The sequence below is a fragment of the Tubulanus polymorphus genome, chromosome 1 (assembly GCF_964204645.1).
Source record: "Tubulanus polymorphus chromosome 1, tnTubPoly1.2, whole genome shotgun sequence".
Taxonomy (NCBI): domain Eukaryota; kingdom Metazoa; phylum Nemertea; class Palaeonemertea; order Tubulaniformes; family Tubulanidae; genus Tubulanus; species Tubulanus polymorphus.
Window position 1 is genome coordinate 21131099 of NC_134025.1, and position 22013 is coordinate 21153111.

General features: G+C 38.8%; 1 protein-coding gene across 5 annotated transcripts in view; it reads left to right on the forward strand.

The window, feature by feature from the left end:
- Window positions 1-7067: 7067 nt before the first annotated feature.
- The window catches only part of LOC141912886 (kinesin light chain-like), a 36945-nt gene continuing 21999 nt past the window's right edge, over window positions 7068-22013 (forward strand). For 3 of the 5 annotated variants that reach the window (XM_074804309.1, XM_074804324.1, XM_074804340.1), the window contains exons 1-9: window positions 7068-7169; window positions 12718-12961; window positions 13408-13647; window positions 14171-14261; window positions 15054-15282; window positions 17430-17517; window positions 19971-20072; window positions 20999-21082; window positions 21747-21836. In XM_074804309.1, coding sequence (XP_074660410.1) covers window positions 7105-7169; window positions 12718-12961; window positions 13408-13647; window positions 14171-14261; window positions 15054-15282; window positions 17430-17517; window positions 19971-20072; window positions 20999-21082; window positions 21747-21836 — 1233 coding nt within the window. In that variant the 5' untranslated portion in view covers window positions 7068-7104. The remainder of the gene's footprint in view (window positions 7170-12717; window positions 12962-13407; window positions 13648-14170; window positions 14262-15053; window positions 15283-17429; window positions 17518-19970; window positions 20073-20998; window positions 21083-21746; window positions 21837-22013) is intronic. The other 2 variants (XM_074804316.1, XM_074804332.1) reach the window with 1 other exon arrangement.

Here is a 22013-nt window from a genome sequence, read left to right on the forward strand (position 1 = left end):
AATACAGGTATACAGAAAGAACAGAATTCAAATACATTTGCCATCGGAAACCCATACATTTATATTTAATTCTTTCTTGAAGCCTGGAATGGATCAATGAGATTAATTTTTCGGCGCAAATATACAAATGTATGCCAGCAGAAAAGCGATGATGTCATAATAGGGACTCCCATCGAACTAAGCATTATAAATAGCACCTGTAAAACTATCTAATCTAAAAACGCTGTTTCTGGCGATGTGGTTTTAAAAACTGTAACAGCTGAAAACGGCGGAAATGGCGTTTTTTAAGAATTAGCCAAAAATGGCAGAAAACGCCGATTTCGGCTAAATTGGCAGAAGCAGTTTAAAACTGAGTAATCCATAAGTGGCTGATTCTGCCGTTATTGGCGGAAAACGCCGAAATTGGCAGAATAAGCCGTTTTTGGAAAGTGTTCCTGACTGATAGATAACTACAATAACTACTAAAAAAAAACAGTGCGTTCGACAAGTAGGGCCACTGATTCCAAGAATGACAAAATTACTATGAACACTTGAAGTAAATGCACCAATCGCTATCCAGTTTTGAAATATTTTTGTCAGACCCCTGTGCACCATGGTATGAATTTAAAGAACCAAGTACGGAGGGCGCTTCATGTTATAAATACAAGTGAAGGCCATGTGTTGACATTATTTCGTCCGAGGCTCTTTCTGATAGGCCTACTGGTTACTACTGACTTATCTCTTGGATTTAGAAAATTCAAGAAAGTGAAAAATTGGAATTTGAACCCACAACCTGCGGTGAACAATTTTCTGCTATAGGGTCTAGCTGCCGGAACTTAGTTTTAGATACTTGTAGCCTTCCACTTAGGCCTAACTCTGATCCTAACCCTTTAACCTAGCCCTAGCCCTAATCCTAATCCTAACCCCAAAACTTTAACCCTGATTGTAACCATTATTGTATAAATTGAACTTTTCAAATTGTATGGTTTGTTAGCCCAATTATTCTAGTATCCAGCTAAAGATAGTATTCTGATTGGTATGTTAAGCTGAATTCATGAATTTCATTTGGATGCTTATATGTGGTGTAATGGAAAAGTATATATTGGCAACTGACCTCTTGCAACTGATGGAGGCTAGTCACAAACCGTTGTTGACAATAGCGTCTCAACCGACCGTCACACCTGTGCCCATGTTCTCATCAAATACTCTGATCTAGCTCTCAGTGTATACATAGGGGTAAGTTCTTGCCTTCTTAAAGGAATAATGGTCATAGCAAGACTATGCTAGAGTATGATCTTCACCTGCAGTCAGTTGATCTTTCTGCTCTGTTAGAATTGTTGGAATTTGTTCCTGGCTGTTGTTGCTTTATTTAAGCTTGGCAGATGGCATATATATTACTTTTGGTAGAAAAGCTCTCAACGTTCATGGATAAATCTTCCAAGAAACTATGAAAAAAATGTATTTATTTTGAAGTTCATGGCATCAGAGAGCTTTGATTGAAAAATGTAAGTGTTAATTCAACTGGATAATTACATGAACTTACAAATGTAGGGCCTCTCGTGAAATTGAATTCTGTCTCAAAAGATCTGGGGTCAGCTCAAAAGTTGGTTGAAGATAACCATTGGATAGTTGACATAATTGAAAGTTCATTGTTATTGTGGAATTTATCTGCCGGTTATCTTTAACCAACTTCTGTGCAACTGGCCCCTGGATATGCTTCCCATGTTAGTATGTGATACACGGTCCTGGCAGGCTGGAGTCGCGTATCTTTATAATGGCTACGGTCCCAGTTTTGGATAGAAATTTATGAAGTATTTAATAGTAGCCTATACCTTGTTTCAAACTCAGTTGGCTACTTGATCATAATGTCATTGTGGCCCATTATGGAACAAAGCAGGCCCGTAGCCAGCCATGTCTTTGGGGGTTTGATTTTTCATGGAAGCGGAACTTTTTTCTTGATAGTGGAAATTTTTGTCAGGTACATGCGCAAATGTCTGGGCCTGAGAGTACTGGCGCAGAAAATGTTTGAAAATTACATGCAATGAGAAGCAATTTCACAACTCGTTTATATTTGGGTCTTTTTCCTGAAATTTACCCTCAAATCAAATAAGTTTGGAAGCATCTGCTTATTTTGAACAAGTCTTTTTAAATCGATGCTCTGATTTTCTTACGGCCAGCAACTTCGTTAGGCCTTATTCGTTTTGGTTCTCGGGCTTCCGTTATGAGACCTTAATTTCGTACTGTCTGTGTATCCATCTGTTTACCTGTGTCTGTCTTTCAACTACTTAGCTCATCAGTTATCAGTCGATCTTGATGAAACTTGGGTACAAATGTATGGAGTCTAGTTGTGCAATGCATAGAATGGGCCCAGTGTGCCACCTAGCGACAGAGCTAGGCGCTAAAATCTGTCTTTCAGCGACACGACCTTGGCGATGACCTTATAACCGAAGTACGGGGTCGAAATTCAAAAAGTCGTCTTGACAAAAAGTAGCTATTTGCCCTGTGGATACAACGTATCCAAAATGCAATGGGAACTAACGTATGGTAATATCGGAGTTCGAGCCTGAGCCCGAGAACTATTGTCGCCTCTGGCTTTTTGCGGTCGACTAACTCGCTCTGGGAGGGATTTGGTGATTTGCGGCACCTAGTAGTCGACGTCGCCATGTTTATGTCATGTGATTAACCTAAACCATTGCGGTTTTTTTTTAAACGTTTGATCATGCGATCGACGCCAGTCGTCGGCGAAAGCAATCGCAAAAAATAAAAAAAAAATCATTTGCAGATAATTTCGAAAGCGCTGATAATCCGTTCGATATTCTGCTTCATCGAAAAAAAGGAGATAGTCACCAATATACCGAATGCAGTGTAATTCGGCGCGCCACAATTCGAATTGATAGAGCATCGAAGCGCGAGGTCGCGGCTGGGGTCGCGTTCTGGACAGTCGTCGATGCCTTTGTCCTTACCACAGCGAGAATATGATGAGTTCGAAACCTCGCATTGGAAACTGAGTATAACTCGTGTTGCGTCTGGAGCATTCAGCGAATACATTATGATGTAGTCGCTTGAAATAGAAACGACTCTCCCCACGCGTTGTGTCTGTAATGTCATTCTGGTTGCCATTGGTAACCGAAAATGACAACGACAACGGCAGCATCGTTCGTTCGCTTTTATATGTATTGGAAGCGTCTCGTCGGTTATATATCGTAGTCGCTCGATTATCAGTAATTCGTTGGCGTTATTATTCAAAACAAATCGGATTGAAATTTTTCTCGAGATTTGTTTAGGCGACTATTCGGCGTCGACGTCGTCGCCGGTGACGTCATTTTCTTCTCGGTGTCTACTGCTGCTACTGCTGCTGCTGCTGCCGCCGCGTTGTTGTCGGATGAAAATTTCGGTGATGTATTTATTATGATAATCTGATTCTGTTGGTTTGTGTGCACAAATGGAATCCAGTCTACTTCAGTCACTGCGACGACGAATTCTTCTCGATTTCGGTTCTATTTGAGAGTTGTAATAGTTTAATAATGAGGTAATGATCGCTGTTTTATGACGGCTGAATTCGCTGTTTTTGTTGTTGTTTGTTGTGTTTTACTTTTTGTTCGTTCGCTATTTTCGTTTTTTATTCGATGCGCTGAGCGGAATTTTTTGAACATCGCAATCAATGCTCCCGAGATGATGATGATGTCCGAAATAAATGCTATTGCGCAGTATTTTTTTTAGCCGTCGGCGGCTGAGCTTTTCTTGATCAGTTCCGCGCATATATCTCCCTATGTTGTTTATTTACTCTTGTGAACATCGTTGCAATGATTCTAATTCTTGTACGCAGAAGTTTTATTCGTCATAAAAAAATGGCTTTTCGGGAACGAAATTTAATTATATTATTTAATTGTCTTATTTCATTATAAAAAGAAACAAGGAAAAACGTCTTTTTTTTCTTGAAAAAAAAAAACCCTTGATAGTGTACGAGATGATCGTATTTGATTGGATCTGGTCAAAAGTTATTCTAAAAAAGACGTGCATAATTTCATTTTAAAAAAAACAGGTAAAAACCTTTTTTTTTGGGAAAAAATAATCCTTGATAACGTGCGAGATGATCATAGTATTTAATTGAATCCGATCGAAAGTCATTTTCAAAAAGACATGCATAATTTTGAAACTTAATTGTGCATAATTTTGAAACTTAATTGCCAGTTTCTCATTTGGAAGTAGTAATAGTAAATTCTCCAATTTGAATTCGATTCTTGGATATCTTCATTTCTACTTTTTAGGCTTCGCTTCAGTTAGAAAGATTTTGGTCACATTATATATGTGTTCACGAGGATTTTCAAAGAAAGTTCTGAGAATTGAAATTCCAAGAACCGTAGATTATTGTTATGCAGATCTCTGGTCTACTATTAACCTGGTAGTAGTATTCCTTTACAAATTAATTACTACCATTATTGAAAGTCACTTATTTCTAAGATTGTATTATTAGAAGCGCGTGTGTGTATTTTATCGGAACTTTCACAAAGGTACCTGGTTGTTTAGTTTTAGGAGGGTCGTTGTGATCGAGTTCATTTCGTGAAATTAATTTTTTAATTTTCTTATACGGTTGTTTTAGACTTATATATCCAAGTTGTAGAACGTTAGTCTACCAGTTTTGACTTTGACTACCTTAGGGTATTTTGGCTTGAAGTATACAAACCCTGTAACATTTAGAAAAAAACTTGCATTATAGCTGACAAAGATCCCTTGTCTATTCCACAATTCTGGTTGAAAAAATTATATTAGAAAAATTAACAAATTCTATAAGAATCGACGTTGAAACTGAATGTCTTTCTATCTACCTATCTATCTATACTTCTGGACCCAGTTCCGTAGTCGAGACTTAAGTCCAAAAGTGGTCTCAATTCTTAAGACTTGTTTTAGTTTGTTAAATTGACTAAGTACTAAGTTGGTCTTTGACTGGTCTAAAGTCTAAGCCATGGCTATGGATGCGGCCTCTGGGACTCTTTTGAATATTTACCTTGAAATCTGAGTTCATTTTCAACAACGCATACTTTTTGAAATAACTTTGACGACTGTGAATTTCTGACTTAAAAATTTTGGGGCCCGGTTAACTCGATGAAGGTCAGTCAAGTTATGCTACTAGGCTTCATGTTGAAAACTGCAGCCATTGAATGAAAACCTCGTAGCAAGCTCAAGTCTCGATCTTGCAATCTGGTATAGACATGTCGCTACAAAAACAACATCTATTATAAGGCCTAATGAACGATTTAAACTATTTAAAGTATTATTCCTACATATGTGACTTGTTAATCCCCTCTAGTAGTGTTTGAAACTACGGTAGCTATTCAGGTATTCGTGAAAAGGGGACTCGATTGCGAGTGTACGACCCATAAGTAAATATGTTGACTTTATCTACCGAAATCCGTCACAGTGTCGACGTGGACACGTACGCCCGCGCGTATAGGCCTATACCGATATTATTACCGATTTCATTATTTTCATTGACAGTCCGCTGACAAAAGCATATTCATATTACTGCATATATCGCGCGACGAGATCTATTTTGCCTTTTTCGCGAACGGGAAATTATTATGATATTTTTCGGGCTTTAGAAAAATCGCGAGACCTCGGTTTTTAGTAAGAGAGAGAAGAGAGTAGCGCGCGGAATGAGAACCCCGGAAATATATGCGATCCTCGTTATATTATGTTTAACAAGGGATGAGGATTAGCGGGATGCGGTCGGCCGTATACCTACCTACTTATTGTCGATCTAATCGATAACGCAATTTAGCCATAATTCATTAACGAACGACGATGATCGCTTGTTTCGCGTCCGTCGATATTCTCTGCGGAATAGGATCGCCTCCGTTTTGATATCGTATGCTATATGGTAAAAGACTGCGGTGGGGCCGGTTGCTCAAAGGTTGGGTAAAGATTACCCTCGGATATAAATATCTTAGAAACGATGAATTTTTTATTGTCACTATATGTCAACTATCCACCTGGACCCGGTCTCACAGTTCTGAGTTGAGATTTGACTCTGAGTTAACTCATCGATAATGAACTCATTTTAACTCAAGAAGTTAACTAGATCTCGTTACTGTGGAACTGGGTCCTTGCTAACTCTAACTTACGTTTGAGCAACTGGACCCTGATTTCATCGTCAGATCTCGATTTGGAACCGCAACATCATTTACAGGATTATCTATTTGGTAATGCGTATGACATCCGAGTAGATTTTACAAATTTGGTTGACTCTTGTTACTGTCCATCGACAGCGACACGTTTCAAATATCGTCGTCTTCGAATCGGCGATTGAAATGTATTTCGTTTGATTTGAAGAGATCATCTATTCGGTTTAAAAACGAGTTGATCGATTGTGAGATGTCTACTTCAAATGGCAGGAAGTTCCACGGTCGGTTTTTTGTAGCTGATGAAGAAATTTTGACGGAAGGTTTTGTTCGTCTTCTGTTAGAAGTTGCGCCTGTTTAGCAAGATGTATTAGTTGGACTCACGCGTGTGCGTTCGCAATATCATCGAAAAATTGCGCCGCCCGCTTTTGACTTCGACTCGAAATGTATAGGCGCTCCGCGTGGATAGATCAACTTTATTGATATTCCGATACGACGCGCAAGATGTGGCCGCACGGAAATCGATAGATTCCGTCGGCAGCTTTTTGCCGATCTGTATGTATTATGCTAGTCTAGTACACGTATACGCGCATAATAATGATATAGGAAAAGTTTTAGCCGAGAGCGAGAGAGAGAGAGACTAACTAACGCGGCGCACCGGGATCATGGCTCACGCTACTCCGAGCGAATCTCTTACGAATGTCTAACGTTCGTACATATATGTATAGATAAACCGATAAATTTGCGTGTTCCGTCGTCGTTCTCGTGATTTACCTTGAGAGTTTGAGAGAGAGAGAATTTAACCGGGAATCTTTCGATCTCTCTCTGCGATAAAAACGGGAGCCCGCGCGCGAGCGTATTAACTCGGGGGTTGAATTCGATATCGAGAATGATTCGAATTTGTATCGAATCGTCGAATTTATTACATCGGAACAAGCTGGCAGCCGAAAGAATATAGCGATTTTTAACGCTTTAACTAAACGCTTTAACTAAACGCATAATAATAATGTGGACTAATAACAATTACGAAGAGATGGAGTTCGAATCGGATACAATGAGGGCGTATGAATTGTAAGTGTGTTGCTTCTATAGATTTGCCGCCTATTGCGACGTTGCGTTATTGGTGCAAATTTAGCAATCTTGCATAGGTTACATTCTTGCACCTTAGATTATCCCCTAAAGCGGTCGTGTGTTTCATTTTTTTTAATCGGGCCAGTAATTTTTCAACGACCTTTTAACACACAACCGAGTAACTTAACGATTAGGGAGACTCATTACTCGGCAGTTCTTGGGCGATGAAACAATGAGTAATTCTTAGACAGTTTTAAGTGTCCCGAGACCTGCTTAGTATAACTAGCGTAGTGACGGTTAGCTACTTAAAACAACCTAATCATATCAACGGATGTAACGGATTAAAACTTTTAAATGCCCCGAGTGAACCAAACCCGCAAGGTGCGGTGCGGTTTCACAGAATTAATCTGGATTTTAATCGGTGAGGTTTAGGCAAATTGCAACGTTTCCAGGGTCGATCTATTTGTTCCGGCTACTGTCGGTTTCTTGTATTTGTAGATCAATATAGCTACTTGATGCGTTTCGGTTTTTAAGCCCCTATCGTATAGAAAAATGGGGCCATTTGAGCCTAGTTCGAGCTCTGATCTCATGCACACGCACGCGTCGACTATTTCTTATTATTAATTGATGATTTTGCTTTTGTCACGATATGTATTACAGCATATATAAAGCCATATATATATATTTCCGTATGGATAGAGGCTACACCTGTTACCATACAATATTATATAGAATCCACTGCCAGAGGGAGAGGTGATCGGATAAAAATATTATCGATTGCTCGATGCATTATCATTTGTATGAGAGAGGGACTGCTGCTGATCACACATACGTTTGAATTCATTTCATATAGTTGTCAATCGGCTGACATTCATTTCATGCATAATTGTCAACCTGTGGCCGAGAACCGGCAGATATGCTGACAGTGTTCTTCTCCGCGGAAAGGGCGGCCACCCCTATCATTTTTACATCCACCCCTCTGAAAATCGGCCACCCCTCGTAGAATATTTGCTGCCCCTACCAGAAATAGAAGATTACGCAAAAATTAAGCTGTATCTTTCGGATATTGAAAACGCTACTTCAGCAGCCGTAATGTTATACACTTAACAATGAATGCAAGAGCTCTTTTAAAACGTATCAAGAATGCTGATTCATCTTTGAGTGTGAAGTCTATACATCACATTTTGTGGGTCCCGCGCAAGCCTAAGCGTGCAGTATTTCCTACAAATCTACATGTGGAATAGACCTGTCGGGTTGTTCGCATGATAATGATAAGGAATCCCTCATAGCGTCTGCTCTTTGAATTAGGGAATCGACAACAGACATAATTTGAATTTTGATCTTTTTTGGTGAGTAAAAAAGGTCTAAAACGACAAATACCGATCGATGAGACTGAGCTTCAATGGTTCCCTTGATTTTATCTCAAAATTCGACCTCACTGCAATGTGCAATTATTTGTATTCTAAGCTTTCCCTATTCGTGTCCGCGGTTCCGTTGTATTTCGGTTGAATTGTTAAACGGATAGAATATGAGATATTTTATTTAATGAATTTGCCACATAGCCTACGCGTTGTATAGGCTCTACATTCGTTCGCGCTGGCATCTGTCGGTCCCTGGTGGTGTGCAGGGCACGCAGCAACGTTGTTTGTTACCGAAGTGGCGCTAATCGATATGTCATCTACATGTTTTTTTTTTTATTGTGTTTCATTCTGTTTTCTACAACGAGTGCGCATGCAAAAAGAAATCATTATTCCATTATGATTTTTTTTCTGTTGTGGGATTCAATTATTTCAATTTGTTCTATTTATAGACAGCTTGTGCCCCGGTCGAACGCTTATTTCATTTTTGATCGTGACGTTATTAAATGTTGCAGCGACAAAAAGACGGCTATGTGCCTATGTCAAAAGGACAAAACAAGTATTCAAAAGATATAAGTCATAAGTATGCCGTGTATATGAATTGCTCATTGTATTGGTAAACGTGTGAATTGATGCAGCGGGAACCACAGCACCAGCCATCTGGCCAGTTGGTGTAATGAGCACTCAGTCTTGCGTTGTCAAAATTAATTCCACCATCGAAATTTCAGCAGGATATTTAGGTTCCCGAATCCATATAGGCCTATCATCACCAGACCCATCAAACAGGCCTCGGCGTTAATTCACTTCTACTCAGTAGAGGCGCAGTGGCCGAGTGTTATAAGCCAACGGTCACTTGTCTTGTCAATCCAGGGTTTATGGGTTCAAACCCTGGTGGCGACAGAGTTTCTTGGTTGAAGGTTCTTCTCTGGTCTCTCCCCATCGGGAAAAAGAAACATCGAACCCGCTTATAATGCCCTGTGTGGCGCTTAGCGGGTTGAGGGTGTTAAAAAAACACTTCTACTCAGTGATTGGTATAGTTATGATTAGTAATTGACGTAAGAGAAAAATTCATTAAATGTTAATTGAAATTTAAGAGATATTGAATGCAGAAGACTGAATAACTACTAGCAAAGCTGGCGGATCCTCCGTTCCCATTAGTGTAATCCTCAATCACCACGGAAGCGTTGGAGGTTTCCCATCCATCGGTTGTTGCGTTAGCTGTTCTAACCCTTAATTTTACCCTAAAAAGAAGCTTCATATCATTGGTGGCACTTCGCAAAATCCGTGAGCACGTATTATTACACTATTTTGCTCCACAGTTGACGAGATTTGTGGGTCGTCATTTGAATATGATCATCTATTTTTGGACTCGTACAAACCAGCCACAATTAAGAATTCTTCAGATTGTAAAATGTAATCAGTAGGTCTTCATATGATATCTAGATTTTTTCACGCTCCTGAATTGATACTACTTCGTCGTGTTGAAAAACATTTTCTTGTAAGGGAAAAAAACTATAAATATTTCAACTGAAAAAATATTTACTGACAACTCGGATAGATGGATGGATGTTAATAATGATGATAATGATAATTTAATTTATATAGCGCCCTTTCCACTGTGCAACAATGTTCAACAGCGATGCTGATCTTAGTTAAACTTCATATGCAGCTTTGAACAGATGTTGTCAACGCGATGATAAAACTGAATGGTATATTTCTGGCTGTTCTCTCCGCTGAAGAAATTCTGAACGAAGGCGGCCGCTTTTTTTTAATAGTCGGATGAGATTATATGACTAAAAGCTATCGGGGATGAGCTATAATGCTTTAGTCACCGTGTGTGTGTGCTGTTTGTATCGATCGATCGGTGTTTCGCTGTCTCCTCGCTTCGCTGTCTCCTCGCAGTCTACATTCAAGAGTCGTATGATAAGACTGTGTTATACTAGACTTATCCATGAAAGCCACCATACTTGCACTACAATAATGGGTCCATACCTGTAACTGGCCGAATTTGGAACCGACTAGATCAGAGAATTTTATATCTAAATGATAGATTTATGGGTCCCTTGCTATTGTTTGTTTGAACGATTTTGATAACTGTACCCGGTAATTTATCGCTATATCTGGAAACATCAATCTATCTAACATTTACGTAACAATTAAAACAGCCATTCCACGAGCCATATGATATCTGAAAACTGAATTAATCAGCTTGATGACGCGTATATTACAATTGAATCATACTGCAAAGTATTACAAATGGACCTGGGACCAGTTTCTGTCCATGTGCACTGATTTAGTCTGTTCCAAAATCTGGAACACGCATAGATTTGGCCTTTAGGTCAGTCCAGATTGGACCGGTCTAAAATGGAACGGACAATTTTGGAAGAGACTTTTTGCAAGTCCGTTCCATATTGGAACAAAATTTGAGCAAAATTAAGACCGGTCTAAATTTTGTAGTGTGAATGTAACTTATTTGAACCTTATTAGTTACCTGGACCTGGTTTCATCACATTTCAACCTCACCATTTAGTTATATTTGAGCTTGGATCTGTGGAACCGGGTTCAAATAAAAAATCGGTTTCTAGAATGATTTGATATTAGTGGAAGCAACCCTCTTTTTGAAAGATTGTACAGTCAAAATAGTCGTATGGCTTTTTATTAATCTACTTTCCTAAGAGATTTCACTTGGAGTGTATATGCAGGCTGCATTAGTATTGAAATTATTTTTAGCGTTTGTCCTTCTACAGCAGGGTATAAACCTCTTAAGGGGTGAACTAGATTCTCGAAGCTACTTGAAGAAACTTGACCTATCGATGAGTTGTTTGATTTATCTTTTTCTGCTTCCCAGACGACATTATCTAATTAATGAATATCTGACTGTTAATTTCATCTCGCGTATATCTGACTTGGTTGTTTTCTTCTATATAACTAGTCCCACATCGACGTACTGATAAAGAATTCATATTCTTCGCCGGGTTAGTTCACCGGTTAAACGAATCCCGACGGAATCAGTGGCGAGAAGTCCATTGCTCGCGCTCGATACATCGACACTGCGCTAAAACCTAATGTCTGCATTCTTTCGTTATAGTTGCCATGGAAACTGGCTCGTAAATGTGTTTCTTGTTGTCGTAGGCTCTGTCGACTTGCTCTGTTTCCATTTACAGATGCGTCACAGCACTGAGTGATGTTTATGTAGTCAAAATCCAGCTTATGTGTCACTTGTTGCCTTTTTCTGACAGTGTGGCAACTCCCGTACTGTCCTTAGCGTGTATCTGCGCATATGATATGAGTGGGATTTTTTTGAACGGGACTTTTTGCTATTCATAGATCTGGGAGGCCAGGTTTATAGACTGGATATAAAGATACACAGGTTCTTCTGTTGTTGTATTGTCATGGCAAGTCATACAGGTCTAGAATTAGTGTCTGCAAGAATAAACTGCGACTCGAAACACGAAAAAATGTTTTACGGGCTCATTTGGCTGCCTGTAAAACGGGTTTTCCGAGATAAATGACAAAACACTAGGTTTCGGGTTTTTGCTGAAAGTCTTTGTTTTGACTTTATGACTTGCTATATGCGCTAGCGTAGCCAATTTTGATTTTATAGTCAATATGGGCCCAGGGTTAGATCTTTAAACCAGCCTTAGCTATACGTCTAATGCTACTACCTTGAATTTCATGTCAAAATGAGTTGAATCGCTCTCAATTTAAAGTTAGCCTCTAGAGACGATTTGGCCATACCCGGGTCAAATTTGGCCATTGTCTAATAAGAGAGCAGCGCGTTCACGTGTAATAAATCACACACTTGTTACTATGATGCTATTAAAAAGATGCTGTGATAGCGAAATGAGTCACTTCCAGAACAAATTACCATTCTCACAGAATAATCTTACCCGTGATAGAATTGGCATAGGCATGGTTGGTACAACTTTTTTGGTTGGGCCAGATCTGCCCATGTCAAAAAGGCAAGAACCCGTACGGCATAAGTGTGAATGGTTGGGTTGGCACAGGTCAAAAGCGCTGGTCTGGCGTCTGTTTATGGAAAGTGTTCCTGAGATTGATATCTTATGTTTACTTTGCCTTTATTTAGTGAAAAGCCATGTGTCACCAAATACAACATCAAAAAGAGGGTATAACTGAACTAGTTTGTTTTCATCGAATTGATAATTTTGACTTTCGTTTCGTTTTGGCAGGAAGAAAATCGAAGAAATCGGCAAGATGACTGCCCTCTCGCAAGATGAGATTATAAACAATACGAAAACTGTGGTGCAGGGATTAGAGACTCTGAAAAACGAGCATAATCAGATACTGAACAGTTTGTTTACTTCCATGAAAACTATAAAAAAAGAAAATGGAGACACGAATCTAGTCGAAGAAAAAACCGGTATTTTGAAGAAGTCAGTGGAGATGATTGAATTAGGATTAGGCGAAGCACAGGTATGTATGTACGAAGATAGCGTTTTGCTGCCACCAATATTTGTCACTTCAAGATCTTTCGTTTTCCGGATCCACCACCATTCCCACTACAAGACGTCTCCAGATTTTTACAAAATGTGCATTTCTGAGTCTTTCAGGTATTTCTTGTAGGCTATATTTCGGGTCTGACTCCATTATTTGCCACTCAGTGATGCCTTGTATTTTGGGTCTGTCACCATTTTTGCCAAAACAAGATCATAGTTTTCCTGTTGGCTTCTTGATAATTCCCATTTCGGCGGTGATCGTTCGTGCAACTATTTTTGTCACTACAAGATTAAGCGTAGTTTTCATGACAAAGCGTAGTTTTCATGTTAGCTTCTTTATAATCCCCGATCTGGCGTTGATTTTTTTGTCAGTCGGCAGCGGAAATGATCTCTGAATTGGCCAATTTTGAACTTCGCTTTCAGGTAATGACATCATTAGCCAGTCACTTACAGCATGTCGAAGCCGAAAAACAGAAATTACGCGCGCAAGTCCGACGTTTATGTCAAGAGAACGCCTGGCTACGAGACGAGCTGGCGAATACGCAACAGAGACTACAGCAAAGCGAACAGGGAGTCGCGACACTCGAGGAAGAGAAAAAGCATTTAGAATTTATGAATGAAATGAAAAAATACGATACGGATGACGGGAAATCAATCTCGGAGGTAATTTTGCGGATGAGTATTTCTTATGGAGATTCGAAAGCTGTTCCAATTGCATACTGCCTAGGTACAAATCCCTGTTTGAGATTCAGGGATGATAATTTCGTGCTTTTCCAACTAGGGCAGGTGTGTACCAAGGAAGACCTTGTCATGCCGCGAGGTTCGAATCACTAAGAGTTTGCCCTGAATGGGTGGGTTGTAGGACCAAGTTATAAACAATAAGACTATAGTTTCATAAAAGAACCCACAATAGTCATTCAATAAAACTATGATTCTTTGTTCACTGACATTTCGGGTAGAGTTCAGAGTTTAAAAAGAATTGTAGTTTTAATGAATTGCTATTGTGGGGCCTTTTATGATATTTATAGACTAGTCTTAACTAATTACCTATCGTGTATTATGTATAGAACTAAATGAAAATGGTACCATTCATGATGTTATTAGGTGTAGCGGTGTTCATCTCCTTTGCTGAGTAAAATTAAAAAGTATGATACATTTTTGGGGATTTCTTTTTACTATTTTGTAGGCAGAAGAAAAGGAGAGTGACCAATCGACGAATAAAGATTTATCTGATCTCGGTTTTCCAGAAGATGATGATGACAGCACAACACCAGAAGGTATAAAAGTTCTCCATCGTCCCCTCTCCTCTTCTTTTAGCCCACTTGTGGATTTAAATCCCAGCGGGTTATTGCATTCGCTTTTCGTCCATTGTCCGTTCATCCATCCATGGATAGAATCCAGTTATTTTGGGAACTTTGAGGAGGCTTTGGTATATTGTTTTGATATATGGTTTATACGTGCGTCTACCCTCCTAATCCTAAAAGCTGATCAAAATCAAGATGGCCGACTGGTGGCCATTGTTGTTCGCTGAAATCAGCACTTATAACACATTTTCGATGTTTGCAAAGAAAATTTGCTCTGATTAATTACTACAATGCTTCATATGTATATAAAGTATCCTCCTAGGGCCCATCATCATAAGAACAATTGCATTGATCAGACACAAGATGACCATCCTATGGCCAAAAATATTATTGAATTCTAGGCCTATTGCTTCTTAATGGTTTGCCATTTTCATTGAAATTCGTGATGGGGTATATGAGATGGGTTCTTAGTCTCATCAGTCCTTATTCATAGCTAGTTTCTCGTCGAAAGTATGAGCAGGTTTTAACTTATCGTCTTATATTTGATAATTGTTAGTATTGTCATAGAGCACATCTCACATAGAATTGAGGTAACCCAGTTTTTCTAGCCATCAAAGTGGAGAAAAAATTATTGTATTTGTTCACCAGTGGTTGAGTATCGATATTGTCAGATAATCAAGCATTTCACCAAGTGGGCATGAACGACCCCTTGTGCGCCAATTTTCATGCATATATTTAGGACATTCTGCATTTTGTCATCCACAGTTCTTTCCCCGACTCAGCCGAGTGCCATGTCGCAGGCGGCAACGGGAGGTTACGAAATTCCGGCGCGATTACGTACGCTCCATAATTTAGTCATACAGTACGCGTCGCAGGGCCGATACGAGGTCGCCGTGCCACTTTGTAAACAGGCTTTAGAGGATCTGGAGAAAACTAGCGGTCACGACCATCCGGACGTGGCCACGATGTTGAATATATTAGCGCTTGTATATAGGTACGTAGGTATACGCGGTTTGTTCAAGAAACTGAATTTCTCTCCAGTTCCCCCGAATGACAAGTTCAATTTTCAATGATCAAAATAAGAAGTAATCCCCATTAACATTCTAGACTGAAAGCCAATACAAGTAAATTGCACGAAACAGATTTTCTTTCTGGTTCCCAGTGACAACTTCAAACATCAATGACTTCATTGATTAAAACTAGACATACAAATTCTTATCAGCTTTGTTAACTGGAGGCCAAGTAAATTTAAAAAAATCAGTGCATAAACTAATTTTGATTTCAGCCTCTTCATGTTTTTATCCGAATAAGACTTGATTAGAATTATTGTCTGGGTTGCGATGGCTAGTAGGATTTGGGTACAGAGAGTACACCTATAGATTTGAGAGTTCAATAGTCAGGATGTCTTGGAATGAAAGTTTCTGGGACTGCTGTGTGTTATTGCATGATACTGACAGCATTAAATAAATGGTTATGAGTTTCTAAAAGGGATAGCCTAGTCAACTACTTTCCAAAAAAAAAAACTTTGATCTTTGATAACCTCGGTTTTGCTGTAAAACCTTCAATGTTGCTTTGCCACATTGAAAGTTAGGCCTTTATGATTATCACATTGATCCATCATATATTTCCCATATAGGGCCGTTAAGCATATTGACTGCCGATTTTAAGTGACTAATTTTGGGTTTTATTGATTCGGCTGCTGCAGTTAAAACCCGATCAATTGCTATTGAGTTTGTGTTAATGTATGTCTGGCAGCAGAGATTAGTGTCTGCGAACAGATGGCGCTACGTACTAATTGGATTTATTGATTTATTGGCTTCAAAGAAACACGGGATCTTTTGAATAATAACGGAGATTCTCGTGGCATGTACTGGAGAGGGAGGCAGGTTACAACAGATTTTTCTCATTTTGTAATTGCGATATGAAATTACCCTTAGATAAATGACAGAGTTGAATATGTCTGCCGTTGATATTTTTCATTCTGCGATAATAATTTAGCCCATTTGGCTATGACTGGCACACGTTGGCCTGCCCATCTAGGTTGTCCCTAAACTGGTAGATGAAATGAACTGGCCCCGTTACTCATATCCTTAGGTCTCGGTCAAGATTTGACTAGAGTTAAAGGATTTGACACTATCTTTTTCACTATTGTGTCAACGTGGGACAAGGTGCTGTAGTCTTCTACGAACTCGTTGAAATTCTCAAGTTCAATCGATTTTGGCAACACAGGATAATCATCGAAACAGGCAATTTTACAGGGATCAAGGGAAATATAAAGAAGCAGGTAGTCTACTACAGGATGCGTTGAACATACGTGAAAAAACGCTAGGCGAGGAACACCCGGCAGTGAGTTCTAAGATGCTCTCAAAAAAGCATACAGATGATAATCACCTCAATTTCCCTCTTGTCTCGCTCTTTTATCCTTTGTCGTGTCCGATACAGACTATAATCAGGCGCAATCATCATTCGACGAATCTGCAACGATGTTGCCGTATTTGTTATGAAGTAAACCAAGTAGTCGTAGTTAGACGGTTGAATAGCATAAGGCTAGATCGTGTAAGCTGCTGGCAATAGGTTTGATCACATCAAATTTGTAACGTTTAAAATTGAATGTGGCTGATAACGTAACTAGTTGATTTGTTATGTACGTATCTTCTACCTCTACATTATCCGAAGCCGTATTATTAAACTATTAAGAAGATATAATTCACTTGGTCGATGTGAATAGCATTACACGTATATCCAGAGTTAACTTTACAACAGTACCTCAGAACTTGACATTTCTTCGTGCTTTAAGATATATCGCAATAATTTAACCGGGCTTATGAACTGTTGCAGATTTGTCGATGATTTTTTTTCAGGTTATGGTAGTTTTGCTTAAATCACGGTCGCCACTTTCGTCTTTTCTATCGGTGTCTTCAAACGAACGAGTTCATTACCTTTGGAAAAACGACGGATCTCGTTTGAAGGCGTCGATGAATTGTTGGAAGTTTTGAAAATTGCTGTCGGCCCATCCTTTGGTCTTTGTCGTTTGTCTAAGCGCGCACACACCTCAACCAACTGGGGCCCGGATGTTTTGGGTTAACTGTTTTTCTTATCTATCTTTGTATATGCATTTTTTTCTGTTGGCTATTATTTCAGAGACCAAGGCAAATATAAAGAAGCTGCTAATTTATTAAACGATGCTTTGGGCATCCGGGAAAAAACCCTCGGACATGACCATCCCGCAGTGAGTTACAAATACATAAAATGCTAATCGTAGTAGTGTTCGAAGCATGTAGAAAATTAGAAAAAATACAGGTTATTTATCGTATAATATGTTGATATCCGCTGATTGCGCAATTTGTAGTTATCGTTCATTAAACCCAACGCACTACGCAAATTGATACAAGTGAAACAAGACAGTGTTTACTGTTGCTTTCAGCGAAATGGCTTATTGTTCTTCCTTTAATTAAACAAATGAGTGGATCTCCATGCAGAAAATGTATCACTTTATCCCCTACTTCTCTAGAAAAGGAAAAATTAGCCATGATCACACAAACGTTTTTGGGCCGAATCGGGCAGTCGCTCTGGTCGCGGCCAGTTTGACCCGGGCCAAATCATCTTCGTGTGCGATCACAGCTAAAGATGCATTTCAACTCAGATATTGAGTCAATGCAAGCATGTAATGATAATGAAATATTGCGCAATCATTGGATGATGGACATTATATATTCGCATGTAGTTCATTTACACATTTAGTAAATTCCCTTCCTCGTAAAGATTTGAACCTGATACATTACAGCAGATTGAAATCCCGCGCTATAAGGCCCAATGCGCAGCTTTAGTCACAGGTGAAGATATCGTCAGAACCCAATCAGAAATGACATGTTTTATTTCGTCAACTATTTCACAGTTGGTAGAGCAAGTACTGCGGGATCATTTGTTTATTTCGTCTGAATAAAATCCCGGGGCCTGTTGCTCATTAGTTGGTTGAAACTCGACCGGTGAACACCAATCAGTGGTGACAATGAAGATTTATTTGTCATTATATCTGCTGGTTAATTTCAACCAACTTTTTAGCAAGTTGCCCCTGATTTTTCAACCCCCACCCCCTGTACACAAGCATACTTTTTCCAGTTCCCCTTGCGTACAGTCTCTGTACTAAGTTTCAGGTTCTGAATTACGAAACACAATCAAGTGATATATATTTGCTTGCTGTTCAACATTTCATCGAATACCTGTTCCTTATCACTTGCCGTATATAGTCATGTTCTGTGAAAGCTTGTCATCGGAAGCTGAACATCATCGCTCGCTAAAGGGCAATGAATAAGATTAATAATCTGAATTTATTGAGCGTAAAACCATACAGAATCGGCTCATTGGCTGTACGTGATCATTATATAGATGCAAAGAGAAAACTTTTGCGAGCTTTATTGAAGGAATAATTATTATGAAATTTGATTTGAAAAGCTCGATTGATAGAGTAGATGAAGCAAAATATGATATTGAATGCGCTTATGCATATCTTAAAAATGCCACCCTTCTGTACAGATCTGCACGCATCTGTACCCCTTACCTCTGCACCCCTATTGTGCGTGCGTACATAATAATGATCCCTGTAGACGTGGTCCATGCATTTTGGTATGGTGATGCTTCTGACTAATTGGTCGACCTGGGAGAAGAATTCTTATGATTGCGCAATCTCGACGTCATCAGGTTTGAATCTATACGAGGCAGAATGACTAATCATTCGAAGCTATCTGCGGAAAGACGATTTGAATTTTCCGAAATTAGAAAACGGTCTTACCCAGCACCGACAATTTTGCATGTCACAGAAATGCATGCGTCTAGCATTAAAATGGCTAAAAAGACTATAAAAAGAAATACATGAAAACCTGCAGTATTTGAAATCTGAACTGCTGTGTCATTTGGAAATAATACCATATGTTTTATAAAAACCACTGCACGATTAATGATTATATTACTCTATGATACCACAAAATATTTAGTCATTGTTTAGTTAGTATCAGGATCCGGTTTTATAGTTGACGGTTTCGAAATCAAAACCGGAGCTCCATCCCTGAAAAAATCGAATCAATTTCAACCGGTGAACTATTTGGAACCGAGTCTAGATTACTGTAGATCTGCTAATTCGGCTAATCATTCAGCAAAACCTTTAAGCCCGCCGCAACAAATACGCGGCCTGAATTACACGCGTGCTCGTCGTACTTTAGTGATGCACCAAAAATATGGAACGTAAGCGAAAAATACAATTTTGCATTGGGGTATTTGTTGTAGCCGGCTTTAGGCTAGACACATTTACCAGTATTGTGGTAAGTATAAGGACCTAGTTTCACAGTTGTTTGAAAGAAATCTGTCCATGTTGAATTGTTGAAGTGAACATATTTTCACTGATGAGTCAAATATTACTCACAACTGTGGAATTGGATCTAGATATCTCCCGAATCATTGCATGCTTCTATTCTTTCTGCCTAACATACTGAGCATTTGTCGTGAATTGTTTTTGTTTAAGATTATTTCATTAATTGTAATGGTAGCTTCGTATCGGTCTGTCCTGAATTGTTTATGTAATATCTAAGTTCATGTATAACTCATATACATCACCAGCTAACTAATCTAATCTCTGTATTCGATAATTTATGTCGAATATATTCAAATTCTTGATTTGTTCAATTTCAGGTTGCGGCTACTCTGAATAATCTTGCAGTTCTGTACGGTAAACGAGGCAAATATAAGGAAGCTGAGCCATTATGTAAGAGGGCTCTACTCATCAGAGAAAAGGTAACAAGAAAACTGAGTAGAGTAGAACTTGCTTAATTCGGATCACCTGGGACTGGAGAATTTTGTCCGAATTAAACGAAATCCGAATTATGTGCTCTCATTTGAATAGAAATAACTTCGAGGGGACTGGAATTTTCTTCGGAAAAATAAATGAAAATCCGAAATCAACCGATCCGAATTAAACTCGCTATACAGTATAAGTATTATTGACGCCTTTGAAAATGATGTACATATTTCTGAATGTTGTTAATGAATATCTCAAGGACAATAAAGGAATAACAGGAAAAATTGAATGAATATCATACCAGGACTCAGCCGTGTCGCATTGCATGGTGTACTAACTACTGGCTTGACATTCAGAGCTTGCTGGCCATGTTACGGTGGCCAGTACATATTGACAATTATGGATGAATGGCCCACTGTACTTAGTTAATTGCTTACTTGATTAAGATTCCTTATCAAAAATACATGGAAATTCATTTACTATATAGTAGGAATCATGACATTTAATTGAACACAAAATGAACGCCAATATACACAAGTGTATAGTAATATTTATTTTGGAAAATCTGTTATATTTATGGCGTAGTGCAAATCCATTCAGACGCTACCCCTTAAAGTAATCCATTGTAGTTAGCTATCTATATAAAAATATTTTTCTAATGATTTCTATTGCATCAAAATCCCCATCAACTTTGTATTCGTTAAAGATTATACTTAATCACAACATCAAGGAGAACCCGTAATTATGTACATGAGAAGAATCGCGGCAGAGTCTGATTTTTCGTCAAAAATAAATTCAGAAAACGGTCACACATAGTACATACTATTTCTAAGCATATAGACATTTTAAGCACTTGCATTTATTAAATTCCTAGGTCGAGAGAGACTTTTTGAGAATTAATTCAAATTCGTATGACTTTCAGGTTCTTGGTCCAGATCATCCGGATGTTGCCAAACAGTTGAACAATCTTGCATTACTGTGTCAGAATCAAGGAAAATATGAGGAGGTAGGGTTAGATAGTGTGAATCGGACGAAGGATATCTTAAAGATATACATTGTCTTATATTGATAAGGACCCAGATTGCCATTATAGTTGTATAGAGAATTGCACACTAATAAATGAGAAAAGTTGAAGGCTGCAAAGTTTTCTTTAAAGCTAATAATAAATGTATTAATTCGATATTTCGACTATATCCTAATAGTCATCTTCAGGAATCTTAGGGTATAGTCGAAATGTTGAATTGATGAATCATTAGCTTTAAGAAAACTTTTTGGACTTCATCCTTCTCGTTTTATTTGCGTGTGATTCTCTATGTATTGTTACAACACGGAATAGTGTTTGATAGATTTGACTCTCTGGTTGAATGATTTAAGCCTGGGACTGAGTTCAACTATGTTGTGGGATACGTGTGCATTTAGATTTGACTATCAATCCAAAATGAATTATTAAGAAACAAAAAAAGAAGATTTGATCTTTACACGCGACTATGGAACTCGATCCCATGTCAAAAATAACCTACCAAGTAGGGTCATAAAATGTCCACTTGATTTGTTTGGTTTTCAGGCTTTCACGTTACAGGAAGATATGCTACATGTACAACGCGTTCAATTTAAATGTAAAACCGTTTCATTCTTTCTTCGTATTATATTATGTACGTATATACACGTAGGTTGAGCAGTATTATCAAAGGGCTCTGCAGATTTACGAAACGAAATTGGGTCCCGACGACCCAAATGTCGCTAAGACTAAAAACAACTTGGTAAGACGCGTTGCGCTGGACTGAACTTCTCTCGTGTCTGTGGCTGCTTCGTATAGCTGTTTTTCTAGCACAACGCCATATGTTATATCGCTGTATTCACTATTGTTACCCTGGTAACCAGACACCGCGCCGACTACAGAGCTGTCAACTGACGAGGATCTTACTGTTGATTACAGA